We start from the raw sequence: 16,420 nt of genomic DNA on the forward strand, positions 1-16,420 counted from the left end.
TTAATGGAAAGCAGATTTGGGACTCATGTAAAAGTTTACGATATTTTATGAGACAAAAAATTAGAGTTAAATTGAAACTGGGCCTAAAGCTAGAATTTTTTATGATACAAAAAAAGTTTAAGGTAGAATTAGTATTGAACCTAAAGTTAAGGGTTTTTTATTAGACAAAAAAAAGTTTAGGGAAAAATTGGGACTAGACCTAAAGTTGTGGAGTTTTTAGGGAACAAAAAATATTAAGACATTGCCTAAAGTTTGAGGTTTTTATGAGACAAAAGGTAAACTTGGGATAAAAACTAAAATTTGAGGTTTTTTAGGATATTAGGCCTTCTTCTTTGTGCAAAGGAAAAATAAAAACCTTTCATGTGCACTCCACGTTTTCTTTGATAAGCTCTAAGATGTAAGGCCACCGGAGGTTAATGAGCGTTCGAGGTATTTCGGGCAGGGTCTACACAGTCTGTACGTGGAGAAACATGCCCCCTTCAAGTAGTCTTTGATCGATTACGTATTAATCAATATTCAATTGATTGGTTACGGAAATCAAATGTCACTTTTCAAACGGTAGGGAATGTGTGAAATTGATGTAACAATAATGATCTTCATTGCAAATAGGGTTAATACCACGAAAAATCCTAAACTGGTACATCTATGACAAATTTACCCCAAATTATTTTTTTGATCATAAAAAGTTTCAAACTGGTACACCTATGATAAATTTACCCCGAATTAATTTTTTGATCACCAAAAATCCCAAACCGGTACACCTGTGACAAATTTACCCTATATTAGTTTCCGTTAAATTTTAATATCAAATTGCTAAGTTTGATTACAGGTGGGAGTTGAAGGGTGTACCGGTTTGGGGTTTTAACCCTGTGTTTGTCACAAGTTTACCAATTTGTGATTTTTCGTGATGTTAATCCAATTTAACAGACAATAATGGAGGGTAAAATTGTCACAAACGTACTAATTTTGGGTTTTTAGTGATTAAAAAATTAATTTGGGGTAAAATTGTCACAGGTGTACCAGTTTGGGGTTTTTGGTGGTAAAAAAATTAGTTTGGGGTAAAATTATCATAAATGTACCGGTATGGGGTTTTTGGTAGTTAAAAAAATAATTTGGGCAAAATTTGTCATAAGTGTACCAGTTTGGAATTTGTGGTAATCAAAAAATTAGTTCAATATAAAATTATCATAAATGTATCAGTTTGGGGTTTTTCGTGTATTAACCCTTGCAAATAATAGGTCTAAAGGTTTCCAACGGATAATTTTGTCCCTAAGGTTGCATCGCACCTCTCCTGTCGCCTTCCTCCAACGGCCTTTCAAAGTCAACGCGCCCTCTTCGCCTTCAGACAACGAGAGACCTAACCTAGGAGCGCGCGTGGACGCCACTCGATCCCTGATTGGCCCAAATGGTGGGGCCCTGACTCCACGTCACCGATCCCCTCGCGAGACACCAGCTCGACATCGCCGGGCGCAACCTGTTCCTCTCTCTCTCCTCTCTCCCTCCACCACCAGACAGTCTCCTCTCTCCGGCGGAAAAAAGCTCCCGTTCCTCCCACCTCCGCCGCGCCTCCGATCGCTCGGCGGCCGCGGCCGCCGCCCGTCCGGCCGAACGATGGCCGACGATCAGGTCCCTCTCCTGAGCAACGGCGGCGAAGAGCCATCCGCCAGTCGGCGCAGCCCGCGCGTCGCTTCGCTCGACGTGTTTCGCGGCCTCAGCGTCTTCGTGAGTTCCCATCTCACGTCTACGTTCACTGTCTCGCCGCTTTGTCGCAAAGTTTCTTGCGTCGTTTCGTCTTCGCCTTCTCCTTTTCCGCTCGAGTCAGCATTTGTTGATTTGCTCGGGACTCTGGTTTGACTGTGCTGATTTTCTTTGTTCTGATGACCCTGGCGGCGTTTCTGTTTATTCCTAGCATTGTTCTGTGAGAATTTGCAGTAGTGCTGATTGTGTTTATCGTCTTTCGTTTCCAGCTAATGATGCTTGTTGACTATGGCGGATCAATTTTCCCAATCATTGCTCATTCTCCATGGAACGGCCTCCACTTGGCCGACTTTGTGATGCCTTTCTTCCTTTTCATTGTCGGAGTGTCTCTTGCTCTTGTCTATAAGGTACGAACCCTGACTTCTCCCGCCACGTGATTGGTTCTCTCAAGCAAATTACCGAGCTTCTGTGCTGAATTACTGAAAACTGAGTAATTCTGCACCAAATGGTCTGTGGCTGCATTCATGGATTTGACATTCCTCAATATGCAAGTCGGTTGATGCTATTGGTGTTGAGAGTGTGCCACTTTCATGATTCCAGAAAGTAACGAACCGGGTAGAAGCTATGTGGAAAGCGGCTGTGAAAGCGGCGAAACTTTTTCTTCTGGGTGTTCTCCTTCAAGGTAACGTATTATAGCTTCCGGCTGCACTTTGGGAAATACCTTAGCTTGTTGACAGCCTCTGGGGCTACTCATGATTTAAGCTAGCAGGTGTAGGTTTATTTGCTAGAGGTACATTGAAGTTTTCCATAACATTAAAACTTCTTGTAGGGGTGCTAACAGGATTGCGAAAAACTTATGTTGATTCACATGCCAAAGCATTGAAATGATGTGATTAATTTTCAGGTGGTTATTTGCATGGGATATCTTCCCTGACATACGGAGTTGATGTTGAAAGAATACGGTGGTTTGGGATTTTGCAGGTCTGTCTGTTGGATACTCTGTGTTATATAATTCTTTGAGTTTAGAAATAAACATAATACAGATCTAATTATTGGACGGTTGAACTTATCTGGAACTTTGTCGCTTGTAATGCAGTTGACATTCTTCTAGAAATGCTTTCACTGCTTTATTTCACTGGAGTCTGGCTTTGCCATATTGGGCTAGTTTTAACTGATAGACTGTTAATTAGGGACAACTGCTTCAAAAATATATGAAGCTGGCGGGAAAAATATTGGTCAATATTGTAGCAAGTGTGTTCTTTTTAGAGTTCCTTTATCAATAGGTCTTCCAGTCGTATTTATGAAAAATTAAAGCCGTTTGTATTCATTGATCACAATGCTCGTGGTAAAATAAGTCTAAGAACATAGCCTCTGTAAAGCATATTTTCGAAGGAAATGCTAATGAGGGAGCATTATTTTCAATTACCATCAATATCAGAGAATCTCCATTGGCTACATTGTCACGGCTCTCTGCGAGATTTGGCTTTCACAAAGGACATGGCAACAATGGCATTTCGTAAAGAATTATTATTGGCATTGGTAAGGTCCATTCTTTAGATTTTATGGTCATGTCCTTTTACCAGCTCACAATTCCTTCACAGACGAAAATTTTCTTCATTATAACTATAAATTATATTCATATTCCAAGATATGCGGAATAGAGTGGCATTTGCAATTCTTTAGTAAGGCCATGTGCTAGCAATATTTAGCTACTTTTGGGAGATAGCAATTCATCTGGTTAATAACTGTACACTTCGACTTTGCTGCTGCTAGTTTGAAAGTTATGTAATCGGTTAGCAAATCTTCATAAGAAATATATTGCCACAAAAGTTGTTTCTCTTACAAATGAAAGAATGCCAATTTGGTACTTTGGGGACAAATGCATCTTCCTGAACATTGAATATACTCATTCCTGCATTAGTTAGAATAGCAAGCTTACAAATGGCCTGCCCCCAATCAGCATGTGGATTTTACAACTTGGTCAATCTACTTGACATAGATCAATTGGCTGATGTAGCCTCTTACCCGGACATATAGTTTGCAATCAATGTAGAATAAGAGCAGACAGTTGGATTTAAATAGCAATATCAGTGTCCTATAGAGATGTGGGTTGATTGGGCCTCAGAAAATTTTCTGTCTGTCAACTTTCTCTCTATATTTTTCTGCCCTTCTTTTTTTGTTAAGAAGCACAGTTTAATTTCTTAAATGTGAAGTAACTTTGCCATGTGTCTTGCAGGTCTCTTGCAATATTTCTTTCAGTGATATACGTGGCTTTATCATATGGTTTGTATGTTCCAGATTGGCAGTTCGAGGTTTCATCCTTACCAGATTCTTTGCTGGCAACGGATGCTAGCACTTTTTACTCTGTGAGAGCATGCTTAGCCCTTTTCTACTTTCTTCTCTTTCCCTTCCCTGTAGTGAGACGCTTCCAGCTTAACACATGGACATTTGTTTGTCTTATCCAGTTTCATCAAATCATTAATAGTGAAATAAATTTCATTGAAACCTTTTCATCATTAGGCCATTTCTTGCAAGCAGGTTTGGTAGTTTAGGGTCTGTGCTTATCCATAGTGGTGAAGCAACTTATCTGGATGAAGAGTTCTACTACTTATTACATGCTTTTGTCTCCTGGCAAGACCTGCATTAGTGGATTTTATGCTTTTGCCTCACAGAGTCATGCAATACATTCTCGCACTTAAAAATAGCTTTATTGGGTTGTGGGGAATCTTTTAGCTTGTAAAATGGTAATTGAAACAAACTTTTGGAGTCATGTCACTGGGGGCCCGTTGGTAGGCGAAAACATGTTCGCTTTTCGTCATATTTGAAAGCTTCATTGGTTGAAGCGGATCTACAATTTTATTGAAGCTTGAAGCTCCTGTACTTCAAGTGAAGCTTTATCATGCAATGGATAGTTTTAGAATTCTGAATAAAAAGATGAATTATTGAAGAGGAGAGAGATCGACAGAAAAAGCCCTTTTTTTGTGAGTTAAGAAAAGTCAAAACAACTAAAAGCTGTTTTCACTCTTCTCACTGTGAAAAGGAAAACACCCCTTTCGAAATGCACCAAAAACATTTTCATGTGATTTTCCTTCTCAATTGTAAATGAAAATGGATATATGAAAACTTTTCTCTAAACAAACAGCCCCTAATGTCCCTGCTGTGTCTTGAAATTATTTTCCAGCTTTTGTCAAGAGTAGAGGTCCATATCTTGTCTAGACCAGTTTAAGTTTGACTAGCTGATTGTCTGTGTAAGTTTTTCTTTTTTCCTTCAAGCCTGTATACTACATCTTGTCAGAGTTCTATATGTGACTTGGGTGGAAAAATGCACCTTTACAAGCAGCATAAATCTCTATTCTGGTTATGACTCTTTCAGACTGGGTGCATACAGAGAGTAGACAATTACTCGATAGAAGTGAAAGCATGTTCCTTTGCCGAATCAACCTTTCAAGAAAGTAGCGATTCACTGGATTTTCTGCTATGACCATTTCTTACATTACCTTGGCTATGTCTTACACAGGTGAATTGCTCTGTCAGAGGTGATCTTGGACCAGCTTGCAATGCAGCTGGAATGATTGATCGATATGTTATTGGCATTAATCATCTTTATGCGAAACCGGTCTACCGGAATTTGAAGGTATCTGCCTGCTGATGCTATTTTGAATACTTAATTATAATGTGCATTATTGCCTTATTCTGATATTTAAATACAGGACTGTAACATGTCTACCGGTGGCCAAGTTTCTGAGAATTCACCATCATGGTGCCATGCTCCTTTTGACCCTGAAGGTATTTTAAGGTGCTCAACTTTCCTCTCTGGTGTATCCTGTTATAGTGGTCTTGTATACTGTGTCATCATGTTATGTCTTAGCATTTACCTCAATGTCGGCCTTTTGTTATGACGGGCTATTCCATTTCCCATATGCAACCATATATCTTAGTAATACTCAACACATGGCAACATAAAAAAACTGGTTTGTTTTTTGAAAAGCTGTTGACGAGTGTATGCAAGGCTTGCGAAGGAGCAATCTGCGCTTGAAAAACCGAAACTTCATCCCAAGTTGGCAAATTCCTTTTTTCCCATTTAGTGATGGTAGGTGCTAGGTCGAATATTTAGTAGCTTGACTACTGGGAGAAATGGTAAGGCACTTTAGAGAAGGATTATGCATTAGAGTAACCAATAACGTGGCTAACTAATGAAGCTATAAGAGAAAATTCACAAGTCAGTTCAACAATCTTTAGGTCTACTAGATGTCGTTAAGAATATAAAATTTGAACTTGTTTGGTTACCCTATTATCTTCTTCAGTTTCTCTTCCTTACAGTTACACAATTAGTTGCTTACACCGAGGTAAACAATACTTGGTAGATCTTGCATCTGATCCATTTTAGAGATGTCCTTATGTGCATCCTTTCTCCATCACAGTTCTGCGATGTCCTATTTACATTATCATCTCTTACTGACAGCTCCCTAACTGCTGCCGTAACTTGCATTATTGGACTCCAATATGGTCATGTCCTAGCAAATGTATGGGTAAGGCGCACATCCGTTGCTTAGTATACTTTCTATTCCTCATCACATCTCTTGTATTTCTTCAATACAGTAGACGTTATTGTTATATGTCCCATTAACCTTTTTCTTGGTGTCAATTTCTAATTGTTCTGTGTTTATTAGCCGTTCCTTTGGGTAAGCATGTTGAGGGCCTGTAAAGGGTCTGAAATCCAGTTGATGATGATAGTTTCTTGGGAGATTCTAGAGCTTGTAATTTTTTTAAGTGTGTATTTGATCAGCAATTTTTGTTTGCGTGTTTGTCAGGAACCTAAAAGGAGATTAGACAACTGGTTCCTGTTTTCAGCTTCATTGTTTGGCCCAGGGATTGTCCTTGCTTTAGTAGGTATGAAATTTATTAAATGGTGTATGCTTCTCCGAACTAACTAGATAGAAAACATTTGAACTTATGTTTAAGTGAACTGTACATAAAATTAGGACCCTTCAGTAAGTTCTGATGCACAGGACGCTCACCTGCTGAAACAATTTTTTTCTTTATGAATGAGATGGCACTAAATAACTGTGCTTTCTAATTTGGGAAAGTCTCTGTCATCACAGGAGTTCCAGTGAACAAATCGCTGTATACGATCAGCTACATGTTGATTACTTCTTCAGCTGCGGGACTCACATTTTGTGCTTTATATCTGCTGGTGAGTTTTTTTTTCCCTTTTTGGGTGGAGGAAGGAAATGTGGTTATATGTGGTTTCTATAATTCAAACTTTGTGAATAGGGCATCTGTGATGCAACAAGTGTTACCATATCTGAATACTTATCATGACTCATAAGACACATTTCTGATGAATTTTACACTAACCCGAACAATACTTCGTTCAAAGTGCTGTTGTACCTTTTCAAACTTCATGTCCTATCTGTTTGGACAGGTGGATGTTCATGGTTACAGGTGGTTGACTTCTTTGTTAGAGTGGATGGGAAAGCATTCTCTGAGCATCTTCGTTCTCGTAACTTCAAATGTTGCAGTTATAGCCCTTCAGGGATTTTATTGGAAGGTCCCTGAAAATAACATTGTGAGTGACAATAAGTATTTTCTGCTACATTCAGGACACACCATATACATTGTTTGCAGTTGCATTCTTGCGTGCGGAGAAGTAAAATTTGTAGTAGCAGATAAAGTTTATTCATGTCACTAGCTAGACGAAAAAACCCTTTTCCCTGTGAACTTACACACTCTTGTATGACAGATTCACTGGATTGTGACACTCGTAGTGCGTGCATGACGTTTTTGGGGAGTTCGTCTGCATGGTAAGCTCTATTTTATGTCGTACGACTTGCTTCCCAAGCAAATCTAGGCAACTAATCTTTCCACTGATTATATATGTTAATTTGCAACAGTAATGTATCAATCAAGCGGCTGATTGCCTTCGTTGCGGCCAACAGTTGAAGTAGGTGCAATTTTGTCGGTGATGTTAAAGTCTAGTTAGTCTTTCATATGGGGAAGTATTTTTTTCGTTAAATCTCGGACATGAACAACAGATGCTACCAGGCTGCTCTTATTTCCTGAACTATCTTTGACTCCATGTTGTATTTGCTGAGGTTAGTGTACACATCAGTTTCTCCAGTTCTCGCTTATCTCTGTGCGTAGCATGCAAGCGTGTAAAGGTGTTTGTTGTGTTTGCATTTTCACGTTAGTGGCACTAGCAAAGAAAATCTACTGAGAATACATAGGACCGCTGGTTTTGCTCCGCTGTTAGGTTGAGCGGTGAGGAAGATACAATGTTATATATTCCACCACTAGGAAATCATAATGCATTGGCGATAACTCGTGTCTATGCTTTTGCTTTATACCAAGCCAAACAAATCGTTCGGGAGTGCAGTGCTACTAGTACTGGAGTCCCTGCTATATCAGCTGTGCTGTGCTGTACTGTACTGTCCTTTCTTTTTTTAATCATTTCCTGGCTGTTTTGTTACTGAAGTAGAGGCTTTGTGTTTATGATGCTTGTACCTTCTTTGGGGGACCAATTGTCATGGTTGTATTTGGCCCAAAAATGAACAAAAAAAATTGCGATGCTTTTGTACTTCGACGTCTTCGCTTAACAACGCTGGATAATCGACCTCGCGAACTGTGGTATCGTACTTTCGACCAAAAAAAAAAAAAAAAACTGTGGTGTCGTACCCTCAGACTTTGTCTTGCTCTTTGAAAATTTGGCGAGCCGAGCATAGCTAGGTTCCAAGGTTTTTGGTTCTTTCGTGTCCTTGGACGCAGTGAAAAGTTCATCTAGGGATCGAACATTGTTTCGAAATTAATGCAGCAAATTTAAAAACTTGCATGCGCCTCCCAAAAGGGCTTAACGAGCAAGAGCGAGAGAACAGTCGAATGAAATTAGCGAAATCGCGGTTCAATACTAAAAACCTCCATGCTCGATACCATGCCGAAGATGAACGTGCTCTGATGTTCATGACATATTGACCTGGTAATAGACAGTAGTCCCATAAGAGTCGGTAGAATTTTTTTTTTTCTATGATCACAATGTGTTTTCCGAGGCTCATCCGTTATAACAAATTCATAAGTCCATAGGCAACATCACTCAACATACAGAAATAACTTCTTGATCAGTGCGTCGCGCACATCTCTCGACAGGAATTGAACTCGCAACACCCCGCTTCTAGAGTTGTGGTAAACTGGTTAGTTAAACAGAACTGTCTCGCTCTTCTATTTTCGTCGCACTTACAATACAAGCATACCGCCCATCTCGATTCTTCAAGCAAGGCACAAGAACCAGCACGCAACAGGGCTCTTTTCGCTTGAGAATAAAGAACCCTCCCACCAAGTTTCCCGCCACAGCAAAAGAGATGCAAAGAAGCAAAAGAGCGAGTAGGTAAATGACAATGGCCAGTTCCATCTCGTTGTTCTGTCCAAAGCACGTACTGTCTTGGAAGGAAAGACAGAGATTACGCGCAGGGGGGGGGCGCTAAGGATAACGATAAGGTCAGTATCGTCACCTCAAAAATCGAACGCGAGCAAAAGGCCCCCTTTCTCGAAAGACGGGGGGGGGGAATCGTCTGTCCCATCTCCAAGACAGAACTATAATTGTAATCGACGGAGTTGGTGTCCTCGGAATTCTTTCGAGATAAGACCATGCCAAAAACGAGGGGTTGCTTTCGAAAAGGTTGGCGAGAGAGGGTGGTGCGCCACGCATCTAAGCTGGCAGATTTTGCAGCCACGGCCCACAATTTCATGACCGTTGTGGCAATGGATAAAAGCTATTTAGCACAGAAGAAAGAGAAAGGGAGAGAGGAAAGATGACATGAAACGAGGGACACGGGCACGAACAAATTCCAACGGTTGAATAATGATGATGCAAGATTAGTCTGGAATAGAGGTGTCAAAATGGGTCTTAAATCCATATATGACCCATTTAAAAATAAATGGGTCATATATGGATCACTTAATTTTAAAGAGTCAACCTTAAATAGATTTTAAATTTTAAAACTTAAAGATAAATGGGTCTAAATGGGTTGAGTTTGGAACCCATGTCTAACCCACCTACTAGACCCATCCACACACTCTCTTCCTCTTTTACAAAGATGTTTAAAAAAAATCGAAATTTAATTATTTTTATTTTTTCTCTTTTTCTTTTTTCTTTTCTCTTCTTTCTTTTTCTTTTTCTTTTTTTTTTTATTCCGGCCGGTGGTCGGCCACGGCGACCGGCCACCGGGGCGGGACGACCTCGCCGGAGGCCGGCGAAGCTCGAGCTCGCCGGCCTCCAGCGAGGCTCGAGCCTCGTCGATCCGGCGAGCCTCGAGCTCGCCCGATTTCGGCGAGCCTCGAGCTCGCCCGATTCTGGCGACCTCGAGGCTCGCCCGATCCCGCAAAGCTCCGGCCTCGCTGAGGCACGTGGCGAGGCCGGAGCCTCGCTCGAGGCCGGCGAGGCCTCGGCCTCGCCAGATCGGCGAGAACGAGCCGCTAGGCCTCCGCGAGCTCGTCCTCGCTGTGGTCGATCGCCGGCCACGGCGGCCGGCGATCGGCCAAAAATAAAGGAAAAAGAAAAAAAGAAAAATAATTAAAAATTCGATTTAAAAAATAAAAAAAATATTAATTTTTTTTTATTTTCTTGGATAATGACTTTATGAAAAATATTTTCTAGAAATGCCGCATTTTTCGCAAAACAAACAGAACCTCAAATTTAAAAAAATTTATAAATTTTTTTCACTAGCTTTGTATTGCATAAAATGTTTTAGCAGTATAATTTTTAAAAAAAAATCATAAGAAACAAGTATTCCTAAATTAGGTTAAATATAAAAGTGTTTTAGCAATATGGGTCGGGTCGGGTATGGGTTGGGTATGGGTCGGGTCGGGTATGGGTTGAGATATTTACACTATGAATAAATGGATCATAAACGGGTTAATGGGTCAATTTGGATCGGACCATTTATGACCCGACCCAAACCCGACCCAACCCACCCGTTTAACAGGCCTAGTCCGAAAACATCTTGGTTGAGAGAAGAAAGATGATTCCGGAGTGAATAGAACCATAAATTGCAGAACTTAAAATTTTGGGTGATTTTATGGTTTCCTTTTCCTTGGTTTCCGCTATAGATGGTGTTACTAGTTTTGTCGAGACATTGACTAGGTTCTTGAATTGCACAATCTATGAGATCTTATTTTGTAAAGTTGGTTGTTTTTATTAGCCAAAAAGCGGGATGTTCACCTAACCGAACATTACTTCTTCTGCTCGTCAAAGGCTATCACTGTGCAAAAGAAAAGGGCAAATCACTTCGTTTACACTGGCTAGACAACGGGGAATCGCGACCCTCAAATGCTACGAAATAGTATATATCTTATGTCGATTAGCATCTACTCGATCGCCATCTAATATGTTTCGAGTTTCGGATGAATAACGGGAACTTCTTAATTATGTTCTCTATGGCACGATAAAAAAGCATAATCTTTCTTATAATGGGCACTCGCATTAGATACTTGGGTTAGCAATTTATATTGAAACGATATTTAAAAAGAAAACGTCAAATACAACCAAAAAAAGCTCAAACTATGTCCATTATGACACAAATATCTAACATTTTTTTTGTGGCACCAAAAATGCCAATCTTCCCTACCGTGATAAAAATACCTTAAATTTTTTTTTGTATCGCGAAAAAATCCAAACCTATACATTTGCGATATATATATGCTCTTATATTAGTTCATGGTTTTTTATGCCCTTATTTCAATACCTCAAAGGTTCGGGGTAAGCTTAGGATTTTCGATTGCTACGAAAAAAAAAACAGTTTGGTGTATTTGTGCGGGCATAGCTCGGGTGTTTTTTTTTTTGTATTAATCCAGAAGAAAACGAGAGAAGTCCTTGGGGGAGAAAAATGTAAAATTAGGAAAAAGAAGGGGTGAGGTGGGACTTGCATATCTATCCAACAACGGAGGGGGGCGTGAGGCAAAAGTGGGACCACCGGAATGTGCCCCGCCTGTGCATCGGAAACCGGGATTACTTGCCAGCTGGCACCCACGTGATTGCTGACAAGACTCCTTTGCCCGCATGCATTGTCGTGTTTTTACCTCGTCACCCTAAACCCCCACTATATAAAAATCAAGACAAACATTAACCACCTTAACTATATAAATAATGGATAATTATAATAATGATGATGATGACGATAATAATAATGATCAGAAGAAGAAGGTAAGAAAAATCCCCGTTTCAGAGAATGTCCCTCACGTTCTCGACGTGGAATCGAGCTGCTCCTTTTCATTTCGATGAATGAAAAAAAAAAAAAGAAAAAAAAAAGAGAGAATCGTTGACGGATAAGAATTGAAGGAAACTAAAAAAACAGTTTTTTTAACTTAATTTTTCATATTAAATGCCCTATTCGCAATTCGAAACCTAAAATTACCATCCCTAGTTATTTTTAATATATTTTAAAGTTGCATTCTCGCCCACGTATAATTTATGAATCACCATTTTATATTTCCCAAACTACCCTACTCATTACGCACGCCGCCGTTGCTCTTTTTTTGGGAGCCGTCGCGATAGTGCCGGCCTTAAGGCCACAGTTATGGGCGAGCTCTGCTATAGGGGCTTAAGGGGGCTTGCAAAGCTTGTGGCAGAGGGGTCGAATTATGTTGGCAGCACTCACGGGCTCAAGGCCAAACCTCACGCGACCTTGGCAGAGCCACAGGCTCGTGGCGAAGCTAGCGTCGCCTCACCGTCGCGAGTTGCGAAGGATCCCTCCTCCACAAACAAAGAAAAGGATGTTGGCATCGGGATTGGGCTATGGTGATGGCTCTAGATGGTTGTCGCGCCGTGCCGCTATATGCGAGGATGAGAGAAAGGGCGAGGGAAGAGAGTAGGAGAGGGGTTTCAATATAGATTTTCGATATATACGAGTACAACGGGGTCTTTTTTGGATCAAAAAGATGATAATTATAGGTTTTGAAATATAAAAAAAAGTATTTGATATGGAGAGCAAAGTCGATAATGATTTTCGCAATTACCCGTCAAAACAAATAATCAAAGAAAGTCCCCGGCTAAAAGACATGTTTAACGGTGATTTGATTCTTCTCAACAACTCAAAAGGACCTCCAATGTCCCCACGCACCAAAAAGCAAAAATTCTTTAACAAATCACGATATGCACGGGACGTATGTCCCAGGCATTTTAATTTTGTCGATGATGGAAAGTCATGTACACATTCTTCCTACCGTTACCACTTGAAATTATTTCCTCTGTCCCCCAACATAAGCACCCCACTAACATTATTTCATTAAAGTTGACACCTTAAATTCACTTTATTCAAACGCTAACACTTCGTCCTTCGAGTCCGCATTACCAAGAAATTACATTCCTTCATCACCACTCAAATTTTCTAAATATAGGTAGAAACACTTTGTCGGACAAAGTAACTGATAATTCCAATTTCGGCGCGATTTAATGTTTCAGGCATAGAGAAATTTGCCGGATTAGAAACGACACTTGAGATTCGACTAACGGAACGGATACATACCCGAAATAAACCGGACCGAAATCTAGCCCTGATGTCACACGTATATAAAGAGTATATGAACTTGTTTCAATATCGTCTCCTCTTTCAAGTGCAAACCTCACGTGAAATATGGCGAACGAGGCGGACGCACATGCATAATAAAATCGGGGCAGAACGTGGCTCGGATATCATGTTGATCCAAAGCATGTTAAGTGTTACAACACGACCTACTGCGTTAATATATCAGCGTATCATTTCAAATCAAAAATATTTTATATGATGATATCCGGAATTGGCGGACAGCGCCGAAATCTTTCGAACGTTGCACAGAAAGATTGAACAAATCCCCCACCTAAGCAAAACAAGGACAGAAACAAAAGAAGACAACACATAACCGTTGGGGAGCTTTTTGGGGGGGGGGGGTGGGTTTGTGGGTTACAACACAACATTGCCAGGCTGACCGATCCAGTCGACTCTCATCATCCGGGCCGACCCGATGATTGATTGGATCCTCCCACATGGTCTCGCTGGCTGTGCCCCTTTCCCTCTCCTTAATCACTGTTTCTGCAGTAGCAAGTAAAGTTAAAGACTCCCACGTGATCAATCATATGTACGGCGACATGTGATGATAATGGGGGGGGGAAAGAATAATTAGGATTATAATTGATTGAAATTCCGTTTGGCCGCCCGTGATAAAAACAAAAAAATCTCGGAACTAAATATACAGTAACCGGTTGAGAAATCGTACATACACAATGGGATACTCTCTTCTTGCCGTACTGATATCGTGTGATAACCGATTGAATGTTTAGGAATGAAATGAGAGTTGTTTTTCGTAATTTGGTAGAGAGGGAAATTGTAATTGACCATTATTCTCGCTTTTTGTTTTTGCAATTCTTCAAATTATTGGTAGGTTTGGTACCCCCTCTTTTTCCTTCTTTTCTTAAGCAATAATACACTTGGAAAAATGAAAAGCCCTCCTCCGTTCCCAAACTACCCCTCTCTTTGTCCACGTAGTCCGCCATCTCCACCCCCACACCTTCTTCTTCCTCGCCCTTTAAAAAGGGACAGTCCCTAGGTGTCACCCCCAACCTCACAGCTAAGACAGGACCTCACCCAGCTGCAGAAAAGCCTAGAGACCAGAGCAGCTCTTGTTGTTGTTGTTGGTGCTGCTGCTGTTGCTGTTGCTGTTAACCGAGAGAGCGGAGAAGATGTCGAAGGAAGTGAGCGAGGAAGGGCAGACCCGGAAGGACTATGTGGACCCCCCACCTGCTCCTCTCCTCGACATGGCCGAGGTCAAGCTCTGGTCCTTCTACAGGGCCCTCATTGCGGAGTTCATCGCCACCCTCCTCTTCCTCTACATCACCGTCGCCACCGTCATCGGCCACAAGAAGCAGTCCGGGCCCTGCGACGGCGTCGGCCTCCTCGGCATCGCCTGGGCCTTCGGCGGCATGATCTTCATCCTCGTTTACTGCACCGCCGGCATATCTGGTACGTTCTACGGCTCTCCCACGTTCAGTCTCTCTGGTTTTTTCGTGCTCTGATCGTCAAAGTTCGCTCCTTTTTTGTGAATAACCGCTCAAGAAGTTTGCATCTTTTGTTGATAGGGTTTGAGACTTTCTTTCTGTTTCATTTGTAGTGGTCTCATGTTCACAACCCTTCTCTCAATTTCATGCTCTAGTTCTTAAAGTTCGTTCCTTTAAGTGATCAGCTCTAGAACTCATGACGGTTCGCATTTTTACGTTGATGGGTCTTCAGGGGTTTTATGTGTTTTCTGTAATGTTTTTGTTGTTTCAACGCAGGTGGCCACATTAACCCGGCTGTGACATTCGGGCTATTTTTGGCAAGGAAGGTGAGCTTGATCAGGGCAGTCTCGTACATGATCGCCCAGTGCTTGGGCGCGATCTGTGGTGTAGGGTTGGTGAAGGCATTCATGAAGCCCTACTACAACACGCTCGGAGGTGGTGCCAACTCGGTGGCTTCGGGCTACAGCACGGGCACGGCTCTGGGAGCTGAGATCATCGGCACTTTCGTGCTGGTTTACACCGTGTTCTCGGCCACTGACCCGAAGAGGAGCGCTCGTGACTCTCACGTGCCTGTATGTACTGCTCACTAGCTGCTGCTACTACTAATAACCATGCTCTTCCTTCCCCAGTGCAAATGGAGTACCTGTTCGTTTGACAAATGAAGTTACTTTTCTGATGAGATGGGTTTGTGTCGGGTTTGCAGGTTTTGGCTCCACTGCCCATTGGTTTTGCGGTGTTCATGGTTCACTTGGCCACCATCCCCATCACTGGCACCGGCATCAACCCGGCTAGGAGCTTTGGTGCCGCGGTTATCTTCAACAACAAAAAAATTTGGGATGACCAGGTATAGCCTCTCTATTTGTAAACCCGGCTTTACTACACGAATAACACGTTATGAGATAGGCAAAAAAACATGTGAATTATTTGCATTTATGGCAGCCAGAACTTTGGATCTGCTGGTTTAATGACCCTATATATTCAAAGATGATATGTGCGCATTTGGATTTTTGATGTTATTGTGCAGTGATAATGATTTTAGGCTAGTAGTAATTGATGTTTGTGGATTTGGATGTTCATGATCAGTGGATCTTCTGGGTTGGACCATTTGTGGGGGCATTAGCAGCAGCAGCATACCACCAGTACATTCTCAGAGCAGCTGCCATCAAGGCTCTCGGATCCTTCCGCAGCAACCCCACCAACTAATATTTTTTTTAAAATTTTATCCCATTTGTTTGTTTGTGTGAAAGAGAGAGAACACTATGATGATGGATGGTGATGGTGGTGATGATGGACCCCCTCTTAATTTATTGATGCTTCGTTATCTGTGGGTGGGTAGAATTTGGACCTTGTATCATTATTATTGCTGCTGTTATTATTGTTCGTGATTAGTGGTGGAAGTGTTTCCCTTCTTTTCTTTCGTATTCTATCTCCTCCCTTATGATTACGCACACTCCTCTGAAAACCAACCCGACAAATAATCCACAGAAACGACACGCCACCCAACCCTAATCAAAGTGTGTAGACTGTAGGGGGACTTAACTCCTTCAACCAAGACCCTAACGATGAGCGGACATTCAGTATAACTAGAATTGGACTAGGAACACGCGTGATCAACAGGAGGATGGACAAGCCATGTAGGAAACACACCTGGTACTGATAAGGATACTGTTGAGGTTTTGAGTTGGCGTCTTTGTCTCTTCAGAT

At 41.5% G+C, this 16,420-nt stretch overlaps 1 protein-coding gene across 1 annotated transcript; it reads left to right on the forward strand.

Moving 5' to 3' along the window:
* Positions 1–1,596: 1,596 nt before the first annotated feature.
* On the forward strand, positions 1,597–16,113 carry LOC115672645 (uncharacterized). The gene is made up of 16 exons (XM_056313861.1): positions 1,597–1,722; positions 1,968–2,105; positions 2,299–2,380; positions 2,603–2,679; positions 3,137–3,237; positions 3,935–4,064; positions 5,216–5,332; positions 5,409–5,494; positions 6,161–6,227; positions 6,510–6,588; positions 6,801–6,892; positions 7,124–7,267; positions 14,327–14,681; positions 14,993–15,288; positions 15,420–15,560; positions 15,800–16,113. The coding sequence occupies exons 1-16, from the start codon at positions 1,612–1,614 to the stop codon at positions 15,917–15,919; spliced, it is 2,136 nt and encodes a 711-aa protein (XP_056169836.1). The 5' UTR covers positions 1,597–1,611; the 3' UTR covers positions 15,920–16,113.
* The last annotated feature ends 307 nt before the right edge of the window (positions 16,114–16,420 follow it).

This window comes from Syzygium oleosum, unplaced genomic scaffold (assembly GCF_021117445.2).
Source record: "Syzygium oleosum isolate NSW1041296 unplaced genomic scaffold, Sole_v2.1 Sole_v2.08, whole genome shotgun sequence".
In the NCBI taxonomy this organism is placed as follows: domain Eukaryota; kingdom Viridiplantae; phylum Streptophyta; class Magnoliopsida; order Myrtales; family Myrtaceae; genus Syzygium; species Syzygium oleosum.